We start from the raw sequence: 23,363 nt of genomic DNA on the forward strand, positions 1-23,363 counted from the left end.
GTATTTATAAGTCGGATTTATGGGCATTTCTTGCCGAGACGCCGGAGTGCTGTCCGAGTTATTTATCAGTGGGAATCCGTTTATTTCAGGATTCCCCGGGCTGAGTTGTTTATCAGTGGGGATCCGTTTATTTCAGGATTCCCCGGGCCGATTCAGAGGTTATTGGGTATCTGCTCAGAGATTGTCAGATGATGATGATGATGTATCTGTCTCCCGTTTATTTCGGAACCCGTGGGTCAGATTTGTGGTTACTTGCTCCCTCAGATGGTTGTGATCAGTCCAGAGATCCGAGTTGTGATTCAGAGCAACAGATGATCAGATGACTTGGAGGATGGCACAGTGCATTGCATTCATACATCATTCTCATTTTGCATTCATCTGCATCAAACTCACGTCTAGCCATATGGGGAGTATTATTGATTGAGAATCTGGTTGAGAGACATCTTGAATTTCAGAATATGGATGTCAAAACGTTGTCTGTCTCGATGAAACCAGGGGCAAGAGACAAAGTGTCCCTCATGTGGATGGACATTGCATTCATGCATAATAACTTGTTTTTTGTTTTGCAGGTGTCAGTTTCTAACCTGTTTTGATTAACGCAGGAAGGATGAATCCGCCCAACGACGATATACTCGAATTGAAAGAAATGGTGAGGGATTTGTTCAGTGTTGTGCAAGGGCTTGCCTTGGGGCAGAAAGCCATGGCTGAAAGATTGGAAAAGATTGAGAAGTGGCTAATGGTGGAGAAATTTCTGGGAAAGGCTCCGCCATTCGAAGTAACAAATCCCTCGGTCGCTATAACAAAGAAACCCCCTAGCAGTGGTCAGCTTAAGAAAGAGGTTGAGCCAATTGGTGTGCCGGCAAAGAAAGAACGCGGTAGGGATCGCTATCACCCTTATGCTGCCACTGCGACTATTCCTGTTGGTAGTTCGCCTGCACCACAGAGATATCCGTCACCTCACCCGGGAGCACAGAGAGCTGGGAACCAAGTGAGAGGAAAGGGGGTTGATCGTCAATTTGATAAGCCACCCATATCGTATGCTCTTCTGTTGAAGAAGTTGAAAGATCTCGGAATGGTACAATTGAGGACATTAGCTCCGTTAAAACCTGATCAGAGGCCAGCCAATTACGATGAGAATGCCAAGTGTGAATTCCATTCTGGTGCGTCTGGACATAGCATTGAGGGTTGTAGAGCTTTTAAGCATGCTGTCCAAGACCTGGTGGATTCCAAGGCCATTAATTTTGCACAATTTCCAAACGTTAATGCTGATCACATGCCCGCGCATGGTCAGATGGGGATGAATGCAATTTCTGAGGATAGTAAGACGGTTGGGTTGGTGAAGGGGGATCAGTTAAAAGCTCCAAGGTCTGTGGTCCCAAAACCTCGGAGGAAGGAGGGAGCTTTCCCTAGTGTTGATACTTGTTGTGTGGCCGTCGCCGCAGAGAGGGGTGTACTGATGGGGGATATAACCCAGAAGATGAAGGGGGTGGAAATGGACGGTGAAAAATTTGAAACACCCAGTCTGGTAGCTGAAGCCGTCACGGTGGAAAATGCCATTGGTATTGGAAAAGAGAAAAAACCGTCCGTGTCTTCTTACAAACAGGCACTGGAAATGTTGAGAAATGGAGGGATCCCAGGCTGGGGAAAAATCATAGGCATTGTGGTAAAGGCGGATATGTTTGGGATTGGTTATCATCCAGGTCAAGACTCGTCTGAGCAGAACAGAGGACGTCGTCCGTCGTTCACCTTTGTCAGTGCCGGAATGCTAGATTCAGATCACGCCTATACAGTGGGTAAAGAAACTGACAGTGACTGGGAGATTGATCAATGGATAAAATCGTGTGTACCAAGAAGCTGGAAGGCCTAAACAAGATCATCACTGACACTCGTCCGGAAGAGTAATATTTCTTGTTTTCAGTTTATATGCATGGAAGCCATATGTGTTGCCCGACACGTAATGGTTCATTGTAAGGGCCACCTCATGTTCATAAATTTGCATTTTCTGCATCATTAATAAATGGATGTTTTTCAGTCAAAAAGCGGTGTTCCCTGTTTTTCATTTATTTTTGCAGTTTTAAAAAACAAATAAAAATGGCAATGTTTATTTTCATTTTTTCTTTTTGATTTGTCTTGTTCCGAATTCAAAAGTAATTCTCCGGATCTCGTTGATAACGATTTGGTTACACCACGTATGACTTCGACAAACCGAGCAATCATGCCGAAGAAGAAGGCGAAGAAGATTGTGATCTGCTGGAATTAGCCAGGTTGTTGAAACAAGAGGAGAAGGTGATTCGGCCGCATGAGGAGCGAATTGAGGTTGTTATTCCAAGCACCGAGGTCAGAAAGGAAGTGAAAATTAGAGCCGCTTCAGAGGCGAGTCGAGAGCAGAATGGTAGCCCTGTTGAAGGGACATGTGAGTACCTTCACCTGGTCGTGTCAGGATATGCCAGGGTCGGATACCGATGTCGTTGTGCACAAGCTGCCATGGAAAGGAGACTGTCCTCTAGAGAAGCGAAACGCCAGTGCTACTTATCAGAGAGCCATGGTGACTTTGTTTCATGATATGATTCATCATGAAATCGAATGCTATGCTATGACATGATAGCAAAGTCCCAAACAGGAGAGGGGCATCTGGCAGACCGGGGCAAGTCGTTTGACTGGTGGAGATAATTCAAACGGAGGTTGGATTCAGATAAGTGCACTATCAGAGTGCGGTCCGGTAAGATGCTGGGGTTCATTGGAAAAGAGGAATCGAGGTTGATCCTTTTTAAAAAAAAAAAAAATGCCTGAACCGAAAAATAAAGAAAGAGGTTTGTGGTTTCTTAGAAAGATTGAACTACCTGTCATGGTTCACATCTCATCTAACAGCCACGTGTGAACCCATATTCAGGATGTTGAAAAGAAAGATCAAACGGTCAGGTGAAATAATGATTGCCAAAGGGGCATTGAAAATAAAAGATAAGTCGCAGGAACCTCTGATTCTGATGCCTTATGTGGAGGGAGAAATTGTTAATCTGGTACTTGACGGCCTTCGAGGGGTCTACGAGGTGTATTGGGTCAGCATGACGCGTCTTGTCGAAAAGAGCATGCAATTTACCTTAGCAAAAAGTTTACCGACTGTGAAACAATACATTCACTGCTCGGGGAATTTGATGTACTTTGGCATAGGCTGCTCGCCGACTGAGACAGTATGTGCTGGTTCATGCCACTTTGTGGATTTTCGAGATGGATCCGATCAAGTACATATCCGAGAAGCCAGCATTAACCGGACGGGTTGCGAAAGGGCCAATGATTTTGATTGAATGTGATATTCAGTACACCGCTCAGAAAACAATCAAGGGGAGTGTATTGTCTGATTACCTCGCCCAACAACCCGTGGAGAATTATCAACCGATGAAGTTTGAGTTCCCTGATGAGGACATCTCGAGGTACTCTAATCGAAAGATTGAGAGTAACCGATCCCGGAGGAGGGGCCTGACCCTGAATCCGAACGGATTCTGATGTCTGATGGGGAGGTTAAGGTGAATAAGCTTTTATTGCCTGGCTAACGTTTGAGTGTACCCACAGTGGTGGCGGAGTACGAAGCTTGTAGCCCAGGTACTGAACCTCGAGGAGTGCATCTACTGGGGCAACTCCTTTCTCATTGGTATATGGGAGGGAGGCTGTATTACCTGTTGAAGTTCAGATTCCCTCTTTGAGAGTCCTGATGAACGTGAAATTGCAAGAGGCGGAATGGGTAAGGACCCGGTACGAAGAGCTAAGCCTGATTGAAGAAAAGAGGCTGACAGCCATCTGTCATGGGCAGCTATATCAGCAGAGGATGAAGCGTGCTGTTGACAGAAAGGTGCGACCTCGGGTGTATCATGTGAGAGATGTGGTGCTGAAAAGGATCCTTCCTCCTCGAGACGATCGTGGGGCAAGTGGATATACAGTCAGGAATCCCCAGCGTGGTCAAGAAGGTTTTCTCTGGCGGAGCCTTGTTGTTAACGACCATGGATGGCGAGGATTTTCCATCCCCTGTGAATGCGGACGCAGTTAAAAAATACTTCGTGTAAAGAGACCCGCTGGACGAAAAGAATAAAATAGTCCAGGCAAAAATGGGCATCCCGGCGAACCAAAAAAAACAGAAAGAAAGGTTCGGGCAAAAATTAGGGATAAAATGAAAAAATGTACACCCGACAAGTCGAAAACCTGAAAAGGCGACTTGGGCAAAAATGGGTATCCCGGTGGACTGAAAACCCGAAAGGGCGGTCCAGGCAAAAGAGGGATTGAAACGAACAACTGCGTCTAGCATGATCGTTTGCGCTTTAGTTAAAGCATCATGGATAATACCCGGTAGGGATCAGTCAGAAACGTCTTGTTCAGAAGGCAGAAAGCACGGAGAGTCCGAGGACATATGGGGTGTAACTAAGTTGGAACTCGATGAGATCACGGGTTTCGCATTGCCATTAGGATAGATTTTTCCTTTTGTGCAATTACCTCTTTTCAGGAATTGCTTCCTTTGTATTGCTCATTTGAGCCACACTTTTTCAATCAATAAAATGCATATTCAGTCAAATAATTTTGTTTTTTGTTTTTTCATTACTGCTTTGATTGCAAAAACATCCAGATATTTTTGATAAAGAATCTTGCATTTTTAACACATACCGGTCCCTTCCAATGCATGTTTATAAGATTGAAAGCTTGAAATCTTATTCGGAAGGTTGGGTGACCCAAGTGTTGAAATCTTGACACGCCTGGGGCATGGTTTTATCTAACGATATGTTTTGCAGGTACTGTTAGATATTCTTCACTCACTTGCAGGCTGTGATGTGGAAGCTTTGAAACAAATCCCCATGAGAGTCCAACCAGGGACGAGTGCACGAGAGGCGACGGAATGACGTTGAGACGTACGACGATCCTTGATGATAATCAAGAAGACTCTTCAAAATCGGAAGATTGGAAAGTCTGTAGAAATTCCCCGCAGGGTCTAATCAGGGACGAATGGTGGGTAGAAAAGTGATGAGAAGACGTCGAGACGTCCGACGACCTTTGGAATTAATCAAGAAGACTCTTCAAAGTCGGAAAATTGAAAAGTATGTATAAATCCCAGGAGTACGTTTTCCGTCGAGCGCGGAGCGATTTGGAATACAAGATGATGGAGCAGAAAAGGTCCAGACGAGTCTGGGAATTCTCAAAAGTGGAAAGCTGATACGAGTTTGGGAGGTGGATACCGTAGTTCGACGAGTCAACGGGTGTTCTGTACCAACTTTTCTCATTTCCCCAGCGTAGTCCCGAGCAGAGTTAGGAGGACTAACTTCCCAGTAGATTCAAGGTCTGTAATTTCCCCAAGTAAAATCGGAAGATCAACTCCCCAGCAGATCCAAGGTCTATGGATCCCTTAGCCGAGTCGAGATGGTTATCCCCGGCAGGTAATTGATGTTTCCTCAGCAGCCAGGCCTGAAGGTTGTTATTCCCCGAGTGGAGCGGGTTTCAATGAAATATATCTCCAGCAGTGTTCATCCTACCAGTGGATTGGATGAGTTTCCGTAGCGGACGGATATTTGCATCCCCAGCTGAGTTGATTCTACCTATGGATTGCATGGGTTGTCCCCAGCGGAGTAGCATTCGTTTTCCCTAGCAGGGTCAGGATGGTTATCCCCAGCAGGTGATAGATTGATGCTGTCCCCAGTCGTCAGGCCTGGAGATTGCTATTTCCCCAGCGGAGTTCTTTGTGAGCATTCCCCCAGTAAAGTCGTCAGGTATCTGTGAGGGTTTCCCAAAGCAGAGTCGGGATTGATATCCCTAGCAAGTCAAAAGACTGTTGTATCCCCACAGAGTGTTGGTGGTGCTTATCCCCAGCAGTTTCTCGAGTGGATCGGGTGCAAAGGAGGTTCTTCCCCAGCAAGGGTTGCCTTTTCCCAGCAGCAGCAGTGCTTATTCCCCAACAAGGGTTGCCTTATCCCAGCAGCAGCAGTGCTTATTCCCCAGCAGGATGGAGATCGGAGTATTGACGAGTTCCTCAGCAGAGTGTCTCGTACTCCTCAAGAGAGTCCCTTGAGAGGGATATTTTTATGCATTCATCATGAAAAAATAGCATAGCATGTTGCATAGAAAAATAATAAATCGCGTAGCATTTCCATAATTATGGGGCATTACGCAGAAAAAATCAATCATGCATCCTTACAAGCATAGGCTAGTCTCAAGCTGTGGTTACCGTTTGAGAAGTGGTTTTGCCGGAGGTGAAGATGCTACTCGAGCCGTGGTTACCGTTTGAGGAGTGATTTCACTAGTTGGAAAATCATCAGCATTGCAAGTATCAGTTACTCGAGCCGTGGTTACCGCTTGGGATTTGGGTTCACTGGTTGGTGAAGATGTTGCTCTGTGGAGTTTAGCATTACGACGTCAGATCAGCAATGATCCCCAGTAGTGCGATATTGGAGGAAATTTTTCCGTCAAACAGAGATGGAAATAAAATCAGAGGACGTTACGCGACCAGCGCGATTTCGGGGTTCAAATGGAGAAGAGGAAATGTGGAGACATTTTCTGGAGATCGGGGATCAAATGGAGAAAAGGAGATGTGGAGACATTTTCTGGAGAGCGGGGTTCAAATGGAGATTGGAGTTGAAGATTATGTCCGGGATGAGGTCCTCAGGATTATCTTCTGTTCATGTGTCACCTTAGACTTTGGCGGATGCCAGTGGAGGTCGTTACGGGTGTCTTCGGAAGAAGAGATGCACATGTTACCTTCCTTTTGTGAAGGTATACCCTCTGATATGTCGCCCTCAGAGTGGTGTTTGGTGTTATTTCCGACGTTGCCAGCGGAATTATCACAAGAAATTGGAGATCGGGGTTCAAATGGAGAAAGGGAAATGTGGAGACATTTTCTGGAGACGGGGTTCAAATGGAGAAAGGGAGATGTTGCGGCATTTTCTGGAGAACGGGGTTCACAATGGCGATCGCAAGTTATCGACAGGCGACTGGGGTTCAAACTGGAGAATGGGGTTCATTATTGTGGCAAACAGGAGAATGGGGTTCGAATGCGGTGATCGGGGATCATTTGTGAAAAGAAAAATTTCGGGGTTCAAGAAAATGAAAAAAGCAAAGAAGAGAAAATTTCGGGGTTCAAGAAAAGAAACAGAAAAAAAAGAAGAAATAATAATAATCCCGAGCGGATGAGTGGTGTTCAGGCCATGGTTATCCCTGTGTTACCATTTATGTTGGTATCCGGGTCGACTGTTTCGGTGATTAGGCTGACTTTCTCCGTTCCGGACGAAGTTTCTTTCGAGATTGTTGCTTCGCCGATTCTGACAGGCGTTGTTAATTATTTTCCCATCAGAGTGCAAATTGTTCGTCTGTTTCTTGGTATTCAATCACTCTTCATCCTGATCATCTGAAAGCCGAGGCTGTTCATATCGACAGGTTCACAGTGGATTGAATAGGGGCAGCTGTAACACCTCAAAATTTGCCCTCCTCTCTTGGGACTAGCGTAACATATTTGCATATCATTTTAGGTCATTAGGCATTGCATATTGCATATCATGTGGTTACATTGTGCAAGTCATCCTCACAAGTCTTGATCAAAGGATAAGAGGTCATGTGCAAGCCTAGGGTTTCATTGGACTGGTCAGCAATCATCTGAGGATGTGGAGGTCCAAATTAGGGTTTTGTGATTCTCAAGGAGATTGGTCTTCATCTTGTTTGGAATGATTCATCATCATCATCATGGTTTGATTTCATCAAGTGTTGAAGCTGATTCCTTGAGATTAGGGTTTTGACCACTGGTCAACCCTAATCAGTTGCATTGGGCCAATCAGAGCATGATCAGGAGATGGGGTCTATGATGTATATGGGGATCATCTTATGGTTATATGAAGCTTATTGAGGCTAGGGTTTCATCCTTGAGCCATTCCATCAGAGAATTGGAGCTCAGATTGATCTATGCATTGCCAAATTCATCTATCAGTTGAAAAAGTCAACTGTAGTCAACTGTGCATGATTTAATGGATTTGGAGGTGGAAATGAGTTGGATGCACTTCATTCATGTTGGAACAAGTGTTATTTGACATGTCAAAGCTCAAGAATGGAGAAAATCAAGTCAGACAAGAAATTGCCAAAAATAGAAAGTGACTTGTAATGGAAGTTTCCAAAAATGGAAAGTTTTTGACCTCAAATTTACATGTCCAAGGAAGCTTCAAATGAAAATTTGTTCAACATGAAAGTTGTAGATCTTGTTCTCACCTTTCCAAAAAGTCCAAGAACTTGAAATTCCCATGTATGGTTGGCAAGTTATGGTCCATTCAATTTCAAAAATGACCCATAATCAGAGGGGCATAACTTCCACATGGAGTGTCCAAATTGAATGATCTTTTTATGTGCAAACTCCATTTGACATGTACTTTCATGGTGCATAATTGGAATTCATCAAAAATGGTCAATGCAAAAAGTCAAATTTCAAAGTGTACAGTTAAAAGATCCAGGGGCAAAATGGTCCAACTTGAGAAATAATGAGAATTTTTGAGTGGGGATTTTTGCAACACCTCACAAATGCAATTTGAAATTTGTTTGAATCATCATAACATGTCAAGGTCTCATATTTGGTCAACTCACTTTTGAAATGCACTTGAAAAGTGTACAAATTGCCATGGCATAGTGAAATTCCAAAATATACATCCAATGGCCATGGGACAAGTTGCAACAGCTCACACATGTCATTTTGAGAGTGTGTGTGCTGTCAATGAGCTGTCAATGAGCTGGCATGTGAAGTTACCATTTTGCCCTTAGTTTGGAAAATGACATTTTGCTAAACATTGCATTATGTTAATTAAGATGATTAAGGAGCTTGATTAATGGGAGGTACTTAAGCTTAATCATAACAAACTCTAACAGAATTTCACAATCCCCAGAAATCACAAATTACAATCTCAAAATTCTCCAAATTCACCAAAATTCTTCAAGAACACAAAAAAAGCAAAAACCACAAAATCTCTTCCAATTCTTCATCAAACTCGAAAATTCTTTTTGGTTTGATCTTCATTCAACTTCTTCTTGAACTGTTTTTGGAGATCATCATCAAATTCATCACCAAATGCAACTATCCAAGTTTGGTTCATCCATGGCATTTGAGAATTTCGTGCACTAGGAGCAAATTCAATCGAACCTGAGCACTTCACTCACCTCACACATCATCATTCTCAATCTGTTTTGGATCAGGAGGCTCAAACATCTTCAAATTCATCGCTGCCTTCGAAGTAAGGTGAATTTTCGAATCTCACCATTGCTTTAATGCTTATATGCGTTTTGAAGTATGTTTCATGTAGAGTTCGATGATGCTTTTGGTTTGTAAAATGGATTAGCGTAGAGGAAGTTATGATGAATTTTAGTTAGAACACCAAAACCTAATCCCTTCGATTCGTAGGATTTAGGAAGAATTAATGGAAATTAAGGACATATTTGGATTCCTCTCGTTGAGACCGTTCCAACGAGTATCCATTTGTGGATTTTGGTTAAGGTTTAGTGTTCTTGAGTTCTTGAGTGAATCTGGAAACGCGTGGAAGAAGAGAGAGATTTTCTGGAAACTTTAAGCGTTTGATCCGTTTCGTGCCATTTCCAGTTTGAAAATGTGTTTCCCGCGCCCTTGCTTGGAGAATTACCATACTGCCATTAAAACCTTTAATTAATTAAATTAATTCAAATAATTATTAAAAAATCACATAAACATTAGAAAATTCATAAAAAATTATTGGAAAGTCAAAAAAATATGAGGACTTTTTCTACAGCTTCCATTTTGTCTCTAGTTTTTTATGGACATGATTTTAGAAGTTATGCATGATGGAAAGTTGACTTTGCTTAGGGATGTTTGACCTATGTCATTTTTGTGTGTAATTTTGACATGTTTTACCATTTTTAATGTGAAATTCTCATACTTAAAAAGAAATGTCTGAAATTTTTTGTGGTGATTGTAGACATGTTAATGGTGATTTACATATAAAGTTTGTGAGTTTTTGATACCTGTGGAGTGAGATATGAATTTTTGAACTTAGGTGTGACAATTTGTGTCACACCTAATTAGGGCAACTTCATGAAATTATTTGCCTGGCCTATGATTGTTGAAATGGAGTGAAATTTTGCATGAATGATTATGGATATGTTGAGATGCTATGTGAATATTTCTGGATTTTTCTATGGCATTTTCGATTTGATTGATATTTTTCATCTCTGTTGGTTAATTGTGCAAGTTCATATGACACATGTTTGTATATCTTGTGTGAAATCCTCATATGGTTTTGGATGAAAATGAAATTTGGTATGCTGGTTGTAGACACATTGTAGGACATCCCTGTTTTGGTCCCATTCATTTCTTAATTGATTTCACTGATTTATGAATTTTTGAAGTGAATGCATGTGTTGATGCTATGGTTTGGCTTGAATAATTGTGTCTGTTTTCTTGATTTTTATTAGCCTAGTTCCTTTTGTCCAATTGAGCTGAAAATTGACATGCTATACCTTGAATAGGTCCTGTTTAGGTGTGAATTATTTGATGATTTTTGGAATTATTTTGGTATGCTTTTGATGGAATTCATTCTGTTTGGACATTGGATGTTCCATTTGACCTAGTTTGTGATGTTTTGGTCATGAAATGACTATGGTGAATGATATGAGCATGGGATCAATTGCATTGGCTTTCTATTTGCTTTAGCTTGATTTTGGTTGAATATCCCTTGCTGTTTAGATCTTTTTCTCCCTTTTGGACCCTAGGCTTGGCCTAGTGGTCCAGTTTCTCACATTTGGATTGACTTTTCAGGATGAAATGCACAAAGTTTAAGGAGAATGATTCAAGTCAATTAAATTGAGATTGTTTGATGTTGAGAACTAACATAACTTTGTTTTGTAGGTTGTGAAGCTTGAGCTTGAGCTTGTAGCTTGCATTTATGTGCTTGCGTTGATTGTATAGTCTGACTGATTAACATTTGCTGTTTATTGTTGTCTGGCTGAGTACTGATGATACTTGATTGATTTCAGGTACATTTAGTCGCTTACAGTTCTTTAAGAACTTGCTTGCTGCTGCTTGGTTTTTAAACCACTTGAGGTAGGACTTCTATTCTTCATGTAGTCTGGAGACCCGGCCTGTTATTTGGCCGGGCAAACTGTCTGAAGTCCTCCTTAAGAGGCGATGTTTGTGATTGTTTACATTTGTGCCTAAGCAGGTGAAGTCCTCTATGAGGCAATTGGTGGAAGCCAAGGGATATGCAATCTATCCCCCACTATTCTGTGAGTCGTCCCTCTGCTCACACGGCTGTGTGTTGATGCATTGGGACACAAACCCAAGATCTAGTGCTGTTGCACAATCGAGTCAGAGTCTTTGAGCGTAGAAGGGTCCCTCCATTCTGGACCCACGCTCCTTTGTCTAAAAGCTCTCCCTGGCCAGGGATAAGAGCTGTGAGGTCTCATCCTCACTTCACCTTTCATCTGCTTCACCTTAGCCTCGTAATGGCAAGGTTAAGAGCGAATAATACCCATGTACAGATGACTTGCCTAGGCAGTCAAACCCATTGCTTGAGCCCTCTTGATTGGCTATAGTGTGTGCTATGTGAATATTTGTTTGACATGTTTACTTGAAATGCTTGAATTGCTTGTATGCTTGTATGCTTGCTCTCTTCCTGGATAGGATTAGTTTGCAGTTGTGCAAGTAGGTAGAAACCTGAACGTAGGGTAATGATGCATGACAACACTAGGCTCGAGTCCAGCTCCCTGGTAGTGTGTCTTCCCTCGGTTTCTGGCTGTTCTTCCTTTCCCTTTCGGGGGAACTACGTCGCCCTGATCCTCATACCAGATGAGGTACGTAGGCAGGAGACCGCGCGAGGTCTCTCCGGGCACCCTTTTCTTTTTTGCGTGTGTTTTGTTCGACAGCTATCAGGCTCGAGTTCCCGACTCCCTGTTAGTCTATGTGTTCAGCTTCTTCTGACGTCTCAGCGTCTTATTGGTGTTGTGCGGTAACTATTAGGTCCGAGTTCCCGACTCCCTTTTAGTTTGTGTAGTTTCTTTCCCTTTCAGGGGAACTACATCGCCCTGATCCTTGTTCCAGACGAGGTATGTAGGCAGGTGGTCGTGCGAGACCACTCCGGGCAACCTTTTTTCTTTTTTGTGTGTGTTTACCTGTTATTTGATTGTGTGTTTGGTTCGGATGCCGACGTAAGCCCAGTGATTGGCGGTCGGGCTCCACGTTTGCCCTTTTGAGTGTGTTTTGGTTCGGATGCTGACGTAATTCCATCGAGTGGTTGTCGGGCTCCATGTTTGCCATCTGTTTGTGCGTTTTGTGTTGTTTGGCGTGCGTAAGTCGAACTACAGTGGCTCTGATTCTTGTTCCAGACAAGATATGTAGGCATAGGATGCGACGTCCTATCGAGCTCCCTTCTCTTAACCCCACCTGCGTTCCCCTGTGTGTGTGTGTGATGTTTTAGCAACCTATTCTTTATTTTAGAACGTGGATCCCGTCGAGTACGACGGACGTGAGGGGTGCTAATACCTTCCCCTTGCGTAACCGACTCCCTTACCCTTTCTCTTTGGTCGCAAGACCATTTCCTTTCCAGGTTTCTCTGAGCGTTTCCTTTCCCTATCTTGGGATAAATAACGCGCAGTGGCGGCTCTGTGTTGTGTTTATTTTTGAGTCCCGCCGGTTGTTTTTTTCGCGGATGCGACAATAACACTAACATATGGTATCACAAGACCCGTTCGAATCTAGAATCAATAGTGATTGAAGTTATGGTTGGAATAGACGACATAAACTTCACTGCAAATCTTCCAGTTCTTGATGGCAAAATTTGGAAAAAATGATACAATCAAATGAGAGCCATCTTCAATGTTCAAGATGTGTCCGAATATGTAGCAGATGGGCTTCAATTGCTAGCAGAAAATGTGATTGATGCTCAGAAAACCAAATATCTGAAAACATTGATGATGGAGGATCTGCAAGGATCTCTTGAAGTCAGAGAACTGAGACTGAATCAAATAGAGACAGATAAAGATTCTGAACAAGTCCTGATTGCTCATTCAAGAAAGGGAGGTTCTGATGAATTGAAGAAAAGGTGCAAGCAGGGAAAAGAAGAGCACCAGAAAGAAGTCATGCCAGATAGCAAAGAAAAGAAGAAGAAGTTTGAAGAAAGATCTGAATCCTCTAAAGAAGGAGGAGGATCTGGCAATTTTCAAAACAAAAAAAAGTTTCAAGACAAGAAAAAGATTTAATGCTTCAAATGTGAGAAGTGTGGTCACTTTGCTCCAAATTGCTGATTTGAAAGGGAAAGAAAAAGACTGGTGCAAAGGAAGTTAGCATGGTGCAAGATGCTTCAGATTCAGATCATGTCATGTTGATGATAACAATCTCTGAAGGGGCTCCAACTTCTGATATGTGGTACTTAGACTCAGGTTATTCTAATCACATGACTGGGCACAAGGAGTGGTTGACTAAATTTAACTCAAACAAGAAGACAAGTGTTAAGTTGGCAGATATTAGAAGCTTAACGGCAGAAGGCATGCACAAGATTGTCATACAAAGAAAGGAAGGCAAAACAACATTGATAGAAGATATGTTATTTGTCCACGATATTCAATTTAATCTGTTGAGCATTAACTAGCTGGTCGAGAAAGGATTCTCAATAATCATGGAAGGAGACTCACTAAATCTATATGACAAGAAGAAAAAAATGATTTTGAAATTAACTCTGACAAGAAACAGAATCTGGAAGGCTAGCTTGAAGGTCTTAAAATCACAATGTCTTTACTCATCAATTCCTGACGAAGAAAGTTGGCTTTGGCACAAAAGGTATGTGCATCTGAATTTTAGAAGTCTAGGCAAGCTTAATACTATGAAGTTAGTAGAAGGATTTCCTAAGATAGTGGCACCTGATAAAGCATGTGACATTTGCATGCTTGAGAAACAAAGTAAGTTACCTTTTGTGAAGCGGCTATCAATGAGATCCCAACATGTACTGAATGTAGTTTCATATGACATTTGTTGTCCTTTTAAAACTATTTCTTGCGGAGGAAGAAAGTACTTCATTTCATTTGTAGATGAGTTTAATAGAATATTGTGGGTGTACTTGATAATGACAAAATGAGAAACTTTAAACATGTTCAAATAGTTTAAGGCTATGGCTGAAAAACAAAGTGGAAGAATAATTAAGATACTCAGGACAAATGGATGAGGGGAATACAACTCCCACGAATTCAAGAAATTCTATCATGCAAGATCATCTTGCATGAAGTAATCCCCCATACACACCTCAACACAATGATATGGATTAAAGAAGGAATAAAAGCTTAGTTGAAATGGCTAGAAGCATGCTAAAACAAAAGTCATTGCCTCATACGTTCCGGGGTGAAACAATGTCTACTGCTCCTTATGTTCTATATAGATGTCCTACCAAGAATTTAAAGAATCGGGTGCCATAAGAATATTGGTCAGGAACCAAGCCTTGCATCACTCATCTCAAGGTATTTGGATCATTGTGTTATAGACATGTGCTAGATGAAAGAAGAACCAAACTTGAAGATAAAAATGAACCTATGATTTTAGTTGGTTACCATCCAACTGGAGCATATAGGTCATATAATCCAGTTACTGAGAAATTGGTGGTTAATAGAGATGTGATCATTAGAGAAGTAGAAGTTTGGGATTGGAACCAAGGTGGAGAAAGAATAATAGTGGTTCTAATGCAGGCTCCAATGAAGTTTGATTCTGATAAAGTGAATCCAGTCTTAACTGTGACTCTAGTTGATGCAACAAATTCTACTCAAAGGACAAGATCAATCAGAAATAGACAGATACCTGCAAGGCTGAATAGTTATGAAATTGTGCCTGACAATACAATGGATGAGGAAGGAGAAGTGATACACATGGCAATATTAGTAGGTGCAGAACCACTGGATTATCAGGATGCAATGCAAGAAAAAAATGTGGAATGATGCAATGAAGGAGGAACTCAGTTCAATTGAAAAATGTGGCACATGGAAAATGACTCAACTACCAGAAAGAAAGAAGTCAATTGATGTGAAATGGATTTTCAAAGTAAAGCTGAGTCCAGGAGGAAGAATAGTGAAGCATAAAGCAAGACTTATAGCAAGGGGTTTCCTTCAAAGACAAAGTTTGAATGACTCTGCGGTATTTGCACTAGTGTAGAGGCATGAGACTATAAGACTTGTTGTGGCATTAACTTGTAGTAGAAGGTGGAATTTGTCACACATGGATGTAAAATCTATCTTTCTAAATGGTCCTCTTGCTGAAGAGGTATATGTGCCTCAACCTCCAGGATTTGAAGTAAAGGGAAAATAACATATCTTTGTATGGTTTGAAGCAGACACCAAGAGTCTGGAATAGGAGAATTGATGTTTTCTTCATCAATCATGACTTTAAAAAATGTTCAGTTGAGTATGACGTGTATGTAAAATACAAGCAATGTGAAATACTATTGCTGGTATGTTTGTATGTGGATGACCTCTTGATAACTGGAGAATCTTAACTGGAAGTCGAAGACCTCAAGAGTATAATGAAGTTAGAATTTGAGATGTCAGATCTGGGTTACTTGTCCTACTTACTTGGTATGGAGTTTCTATACAAATAAGGTGGAATAATCTTGCATCAAGCAAAGTATGCTATTCAACATGCTGAACTGGAATGTTGTTGTGACTCCTGTTGAATTAGGTCAAAAGTTGGAAGAAGATAACGATGAAGAAAGAGTGGATTCCACCATGTACAAGAAGATGATTGGATAATTGAAGTACTTATGCAATAGTCAAACAGATATCAACTTTGTTGTAGGAGTATTGAGAATATTCATGCATGATCGAAGGTAGTCTCATCTGTTGGCTGGAAAAAGTACTAAGATACATAAAGGGAACCTTGAGGCATAATGTATTCTACTCATATTGAAGAAAGAGAAGCAATGAAGAGGTGATAGGATTTTATGATTCAGACTGGTGTGGTGTCATATTGGACAAGAGAAGTACCACAAGTTATGCCATCAAGTTTCAAGAAGCTCCAATCTCTTGGATCTCCAAGAAGCAACCCGTTGTGGCTCTGTATAGCTGTGAGGCAAAATATATTGCTAGTTGTTCAACAGCTTGGATCGAAGTTGTATTGACTGAACTTGGAGTAAACATTCAAGTACCAATCAAGCTCCTTATTGGCAATAAATCTGCAATAAACTTAACAAAGAATCTAGTCTCTCATGGAATATCCTAGCATATTGAAACAATGTTTCATTACATAAGGGAGCAAGTGAGCAAAGGAAGGTTGACAATGAGATATTGTCCTACCAAGGACCAGATTGTTAATATCTTGACTAAAGCTGTAAAAGGAGAACAATTTTTAAAGCTGAAGATAAACATGAGAATTGTGTCATTTGATTCAGAGGTCGGAACGACTTCTGGATCGCTAACCTCTGAAGATTTGATGGCTTATGAATCATCAGCCTAGCCCCTGAAGTGACAACCTCTGAAGGAGTCAAAGGATGGAGCGAACTGGCCTCTGAAGCTTTGATAGCTTTTGAATCAAACTCTAAAGGAGTCAGAGGTGAGAACTACTTCTTAACCTCTAGCCTCTGTAATAGCTTTTGAAGCGTAGTTGGAGTCTGAAGCAGCTTATGAAGAATAGTTGAAGTCTGAAGACGCAGAGTCTGAAGTATCAGCTTCTTATGTGTATCACTTTATGAAAGTTCGAATTAAGAGAGTGTGTTGTGTATTAATTCAAACATAGTTAGTTAGTTACTACATGTGTATATATAATCACTACTTAGTTTTGTAATAACTTTTCCATAACAAAACTTTCTCTCATTCAATATATCACTCTCTCCTCTTTTTTTTCCACTCCAATACTATAACTTTTTTATGTATTTTGATTCCCTATCCATAATTATAATTTTTTCAGTTTCTTAATTATAACTTTTTATGTGTTTTGCAATGTTTTCTTTCATATTTTTTTTCTCAATTCAGATATTAGAATCCAAACATTAAATAAAACACACTTGAAATCCTTAAACTCAAAAGATATATTTTTATTCTCACCATATTATACATGCATAAGCCGAGGCCCCTCCTTGACTTTGTTCGTACTTTATCTTATTTACCATAGAAGCATGACAATGATAATCTAATTTTATTAAAAAAAAAAGAATATATTGTGAGAAAGAGAAAATTATTATGAATTTAAAGTTGCAAAAATACTATTTTACAATTGTCACGTTAAAACCCAAAAGAGTAGTAGCAAGTATACAATGTACTAAATGTATCAAAGAGTACATATTTTATTACTTACCAAACAAATACAATATTTACTTCATTTTTTCATTACAAACAACTTATTTCACAATAGAAAAATTAATGCTTAAGCAATCCCCTAATTTGAAAAGCCCTCCACTACTTACAATAAGTTTTTGTTACTGGTGAACTATTCTTTACATATATAAACTCACTCAAGTAACACTATAAAGTATATGAAACCAAAATTTAAAATGAAAAAGAAAAGAAAAATGCATGAGTATATGACAAATTAGTATATGAATGTATATGACTATTGTCTTAGCTACTTCTTCTTCTACTTCTCTAATCCTTGTTTGCAAAGTGGGCAGCAAGATATAATTTTCAGCCACTGGTCCACACATTTTAGATGGAACACATGAGAACATGGCAATTTTCTAACTTCTTCTTTGTCTTTGTACTTGGCTAAGCAAATGCAACATTCCTGCCAACCATGCCACAACATGACAAACTTATTTAATTCAATATCAATAGAATTGGATACAAGACAAATCTTCAAATTAATGGATATTGTGGCATATGTCCAGGGAAGACTTTGATGGGGTGCAAGACAGACTATCGCACAAAGCTAAAAATTTGTTAAGGTTAAACAGTAATTAAATAAGGTCTCATAAAATATTTGTCAATGTTAAACTGTGGCTAAATAGGATTTCTAATTGTTTTGTCATGGTTGAAAGACAGTTAACCTACACAGCACCTTGAAAAACTTAAGACGGCTCTGCATATGCCCAAATGTATCATATTAATATAAAATTGGATTGAATATTTACGTAAAACTTGTTTACATTGTGAGTTTGATAGATACTTACCGGATCTTCATTGATGAATTTTTCAATGCTTTGAGAGTCGTTTCCGAGATCTAACTTCGTAGTATGAGGAGGATCTTTGTGTATCCAACTTGGAAGTTGTGAAATTTGTTCATCGGTTGCTCCTTTATTAGAAGATGCGATGTTCATGTTGTAACCGAGGAGGGAGCTAATCAGTGGTACGCAGCAGCATAACAAGAGAAAAAGTAGGAAAGGGAAAGAGTAACAGATTGCATTCCATGTAAGCAAGGTGATGCAGAGGACATGAAGTTTTGGAGCTTGTTGAAATGAACCGAAACGTGAGTCGAAAACCCAAACATTTCCCATCACAAACCATATGGCAAAGAAAAGCTCCAATGAAGTCCTGCATTTGTTCATCAAGTGTGACATCCTGTAAACACTGACATAGTATAGTGCAAATTAACATTAATTTTCAAATTTCACCCTCAAAACAATTTGTTAGGTATGACTCATAGTTCAATGATAAGTGGGCATGTCGCTCGAGCGGCGTTAAGCCCCCCTGCAGTATAGTACAGTTCAGGGGTAATGTTGTAAACTGAATCGTAGTTTTTAAACTTTTAAACACAACTTGTACTCTGTAAACTCTATGCTTTCAGTGATAATAGAAAGATACTAGTCTCTCTGCAGTGCAGTTGGAGAGTAGACGCAATTAGCCGAACTCCATTGGCATGACCAAATATCGTGCGTTTTCTGTTTCCATTTTTCGTATCTATTTTGAGCAACTATAAATAGAACTTGTTCTCTAATTAAACTTGGATTGATGACGACTAAAGTTATTCAAACCCAAGTAACACAAACAAACAAGTTTAACGTTAACTTTTTAGTCCTAATTTGGTGTCAGATATTAATTTTTCTTTTGTTGGACACTAACTTTTCAAAACAAAAAGTTGGTAATACTTCCATGTTAGCCTTTTCATTTTTCACGTGATTTGTTCTTAATTAGATTGAAAAGATTGCAATAAACAATAGATTCTTCTCATTCACAAAAGTAAATTTCACGAACTGATAAGAATAGAAAAAGGTTGATTCTTAGTCACAAAAGTTGATTCTTTCATTCTCTATTCAAGAGATAAATTGCAATTCCTTTATAATACTTGATACTTTGTATTTTTCTATCTTTAGCAATTCAATTGGTTTTATCTAAATATCATATTCAATTCAAGGTGCACAATTTTTTTTCTTTTTTAAATTCTCAAACAGAAAAACATGATAGCGAGTTGATGTCAACCATTTCTACCCCATTTTTAAGCATGCTCAGAGACTAATACCTTACATAGGTTATGAGTTATAACTTATTTTTAAGTACTATAATACTATATTACAATTATGCATCACTAATAACAAAATTAACCAAGTAAAATTAAATTTTGAAGATTGAAAGTGCATAGAATACCTTGTGTCTTCACTGTTCCTCTGTTGTTCCATATTAGAAAGGCTTAGAGCATCTCCTTGAACCAGATAAATTTGTCGGTACCGTCCATAAACCACAAGCAAATTAAGAACACATCCAATATCATAACCAGATATCCACACCCTCATAGGCCAAACAGGTTTCTCCATATTCGAAACAGCCAAAGTAAACGTAGAAACGATGATTTGAACAATCAAAGCACTAAACTCCAACATCAACCAAGTGCTAGAATTGAAAGGATTCGAGCCAAGACTAGACCTCGACCCATTCTGATAATGGAAAACTCTTCTTAAAAAAGTAAACCATCTTGATCTAGATATTCTCATAGCCATCCGAACCGAAAACGAAGGCGGCAACGACACACGTTCAGGCCGATGGCTATTTCTAGAACCATCCACTCTTTCTTCTTCTGCTGCAGAATTCGAAGATTGAACCATGCTGTTGGAATTCAACAAACACCTAGAATTCATTGTATGTAAAGTTATATCAAGCTTAAGACTCTCAAATTCATGAACAAAAGGGTATATTTCAAACTAGTTTTATCACAAACATTTCATCAAACACATGGTTTGCATGATGGAGAAAATGAAGTGTTTATAGGTTGATTAGAAAGAGGAAAAAGGGTGTGGAGGGTATGTCAGGGAAGGTGAAGTTTGTGAATCAAAAAATGAAACTTTGCTTTGATTCAAAGTGAATCACAAGATTTGGTTTGGAGGGAAGTTAACCGTTGGCCAACTTCTTTTTGATCATATTTTTTATATGAAGATGAATTTAGAAAGGAATTGGATTTCAATTTGGTGACTTTTTGTTTCTCTTGTTAATAATAAAAAATTAGAATATTTTTGCAAAGTTTTTTTGTTTTGTTTTGATTTGGAGTGAAATTAAAATAAAGTGAAGTTGATTTCTCTTTGAATTCAAGTGGATAAGACTTAAAGTGATTATTACTATCTTATAAATGGTATTTATGTTTATATCATGTCCAACAAAAACATCATTTATACTATATGATAAATAAACTTCCCATAAAAATAGAATCTTACGACAAATAATAATAAAAAAAAATCCAAATTTCCTTGACAAGTTGGTCTGATGGTGATAGTTTGAAAACAAAAATTGTACTCATTTCTAAGTTTTAAAGTTAGAATAATTAATGTGTTAGATTTGTTTATACAAATTTTTAATTCCAATTAATTTTTATAATTTATGTCTAGAGTGATATCGTCTGGGCGACATCTTCACAGAATGAGGGGTTCACTCTTGGGACAAATGACATGTATGGTACCGTTATCTCCCGTTAGCCATTCAATAAGGAGTCCATCACAACTCTCTGAAGAATAAATAATAGTCATCAGTCTTTCATAGTCATGGGGGCGTTACCACCCCTAAGGGTTTCCTCAACCTTAGGCTAAGGAGACTCCTATATACTTCTCTCATAGTGGGAGAAAATGATAGAACTTAACTTATACAAATAACACCTTACATATTCTTACCCTAAATGTTCACACTTATGGATCCCCAGGCCACTCTTTGACGAGATATATGACACACTTGTTCATGAAGGATTCAAATCCCCCTATCTGGTCAAGTTTGATGGACACAATGATTCCTATGAACACGTCACCTCCATCAAAACACAGATGACCATCATTTGAGCACATGATTCCCTACAATATAAACTACTATTTGGCACCTTCATGGATGCCACCCTGCAATGGTATATGGTTCTACCCCGTGCTTCCGTCGTCATTTGTCAAGAGTTGGTAAATAAATTGTGCACCAGTTCGCCACCAGTCTGTTCAATATACGACAAGGTCCATCAGGGTCGCTGAGGGAGTATCTGACCCGATTTAATGAATCCACCATCGTAGTCGTTCTCCCATACAAAGAAATGTTTGTGGGGGTGTTAAAAAATAGACTCCAAACGAGGCACTTCAACGAAGCTCTCGCCCAGAAGCTAACACTTTCGTTAGCAGAGGTGGTTACCAGGGCATAATGATATATAAAAGACAAGGAGAACAACACCGAGAAGAAGGTGCGAGATGTCAAGGAACATGTTTATAACGCCGAAGGCTCCCATCACCATAGGAAGAGTACTTGCACCTCTTCCATCAAAGACAAAATTGCACTCAAGAGAATAGGCAAGATGATGGAGAGCTTTACGCCTCCAAATACTCTGAAGGTAAGAAAAACACAAGAAGGGAGGTTGAATTGTGTTGACTTTTTCTTTCTTTTTAAACTCTTAGTCAGATTGTAAACACAAAGTATATAATCTGAACTAAAAATAATAGATAGGCAACAGTTAAGTAATGCAAAAAAGAAGAGAGGCACACATAGTTATCATGTTTCCTCTTACAACTCGAGAGTAATCCACTCCCCTTGTACTTACAAGTTATTTTAACTATAATCACATAAGATTACAATTTTATCAAGCATACAAGCAAGAGACTTCCAATGCTCAAACACAAAGTAATAGACTTATATGCTCAAGCATACAAGCAATAGACTTCCAATGCTCAAGCATACAAGCAAGAGAGTTCTATGCTCAAGCACATAAGCAAGAGACTTCAAATGCTCAAACACTAAGTAAGATGCTTCTATGCTCAAGCACACAAGCAAGAGACTTCTAACAATCTACCTAACAAATAAAAGATTGTTTGGGGTAATACACATGATATACAATCAGAGGTGTTGATAAAATAAGACTCAAGAAGAACTCTTTAAGACTTAGGTATTTCTAGAATATACAAAGGTAAGAAATCCTAAGTTAAACTTGTGCTTTTGTTTTGATAGAGTAACTACTTTTTGAATGTCAATGGTTCGTTAGTTCTTTTTCTTAAGGTTTTTATCTCCTTAAATAGAGAAGGAAAGTAGTTGTTGAAGATCCAACACAAGAGAGTCCTTGAGAAGCTTTAATAGAGACATTGAGATGCTTCTCAAAATGGTTAATGTCGTTGAAAGCTTGTTTGAAATTCCTTTTCTAAAAGAGAAATTAACAGTTGCATCTCTGTGGACTCTATGAAGAAAAAGCTCTTAGGTTTTCACGTGACAAACTAGGCTCATAGGTTGACTGTGACCTATCAGAGTCACATTGGTCTTTATACTTTGACTAGTCTCCAGGTTCTGATCTTTAGAAGCATACTTCTTCAAAGTCTGGTCTTTAGAGGTTGACTTCTTCATACTCTGACCTTCAGATGTTAACCTCTTCAAAAGTTGACTTCATCAAAGTCTGGTCTTCAGCTTTTGATCCATCAAATTCTGGTCTTTAAGTTTCTCTTTAGATGTTCAATATCAGAACCAATACTTAGATTGTTCATGAAATTTTAGTCAATGGTCCTGTGCACTTGAACAAATATTAGTATACCCAATTTTTCAATAAATACTTTGTTATCATAAAAAACCTAAGAGATATGAGACAAACCAATTTTGTTCCAACAATCTCCCCATTTTTGATGATGACAAACATAAGTATTTAAGAACAATTGTTGATAAATTATTTAACAAGTTGACTGGAAGATCTGAGGTTTGTAAGCTCCTCCTGAGTCTAATAGTCCATAGGATGAGGTTTGTAAGCTCTCCCTAAGTCCTATCCAAGTTAATTAAATTTAAACATTAGAGCACAAATAATAAATCTTCCGAATTTAAGAAAGATAATAACGGTTAGATTCAATTGCTTAAATAATTCATATATATATATATATATATAATATATATATATATATATATATATATATATATATATATATATATATATATATATATATATATATATATATATATATATATATATATATATATATATATATATATATATATATATATATATATATATATATATA

General features: G+C 39.1%; 1 protein-coding gene across 2 annotated transcripts; it reads right to left on the reverse strand.

Moving 5' to 3' along the window:
* Positions 1-17,256: 17,256 nt before the first annotated feature.
* On the reverse strand, positions 17,257-20,421 carry LOC127117559 (E3 ubiquitin-protein ligase At4g11680). 2 transcript variants are annotated; one of them, XM_051047618.1, is made up of 3 exons: positions 19,510-20,421; positions 18,099-18,459; positions 17,257-17,713 (listed from the first exon to the last, which is right to left on the reverse strand). In XM_051047618.1, exons 1-3 carry the CDS (start codon positions 19,995-19,997, stop codon positions 17,567-17,569), a joined length of 996 nt encoding a protein of 331 aa, XP_050903575.1. In that variant the 5' UTR covers positions 19,998-20,421; the 3' UTR covers positions 17,257-17,566. The 2 variants fall into 2 exon arrangements, with proteins under 2 accessions (XP_050903575.1, XP_050903574.1); XM_051047617.1 differs by having other exon boundaries at positions 18,099-18,495; positions 19,510-20,411.
* Positions 20,422-23,363: the final 2,942 nt, after the last annotated feature.

Source organism: Lathyrus oleraceus, chromosome 2 (assembly GCF_024323335.1).
Source record: "Lathyrus oleraceus cultivar Zhongwan6 chromosome 2, CAAS_Psat_ZW6_1.0, whole genome shotgun sequence".
NCBI classification, from domain to species: domain Eukaryota; kingdom Viridiplantae; phylum Streptophyta; class Magnoliopsida; order Fabales; family Fabaceae; genus Lathyrus; species Lathyrus oleraceus.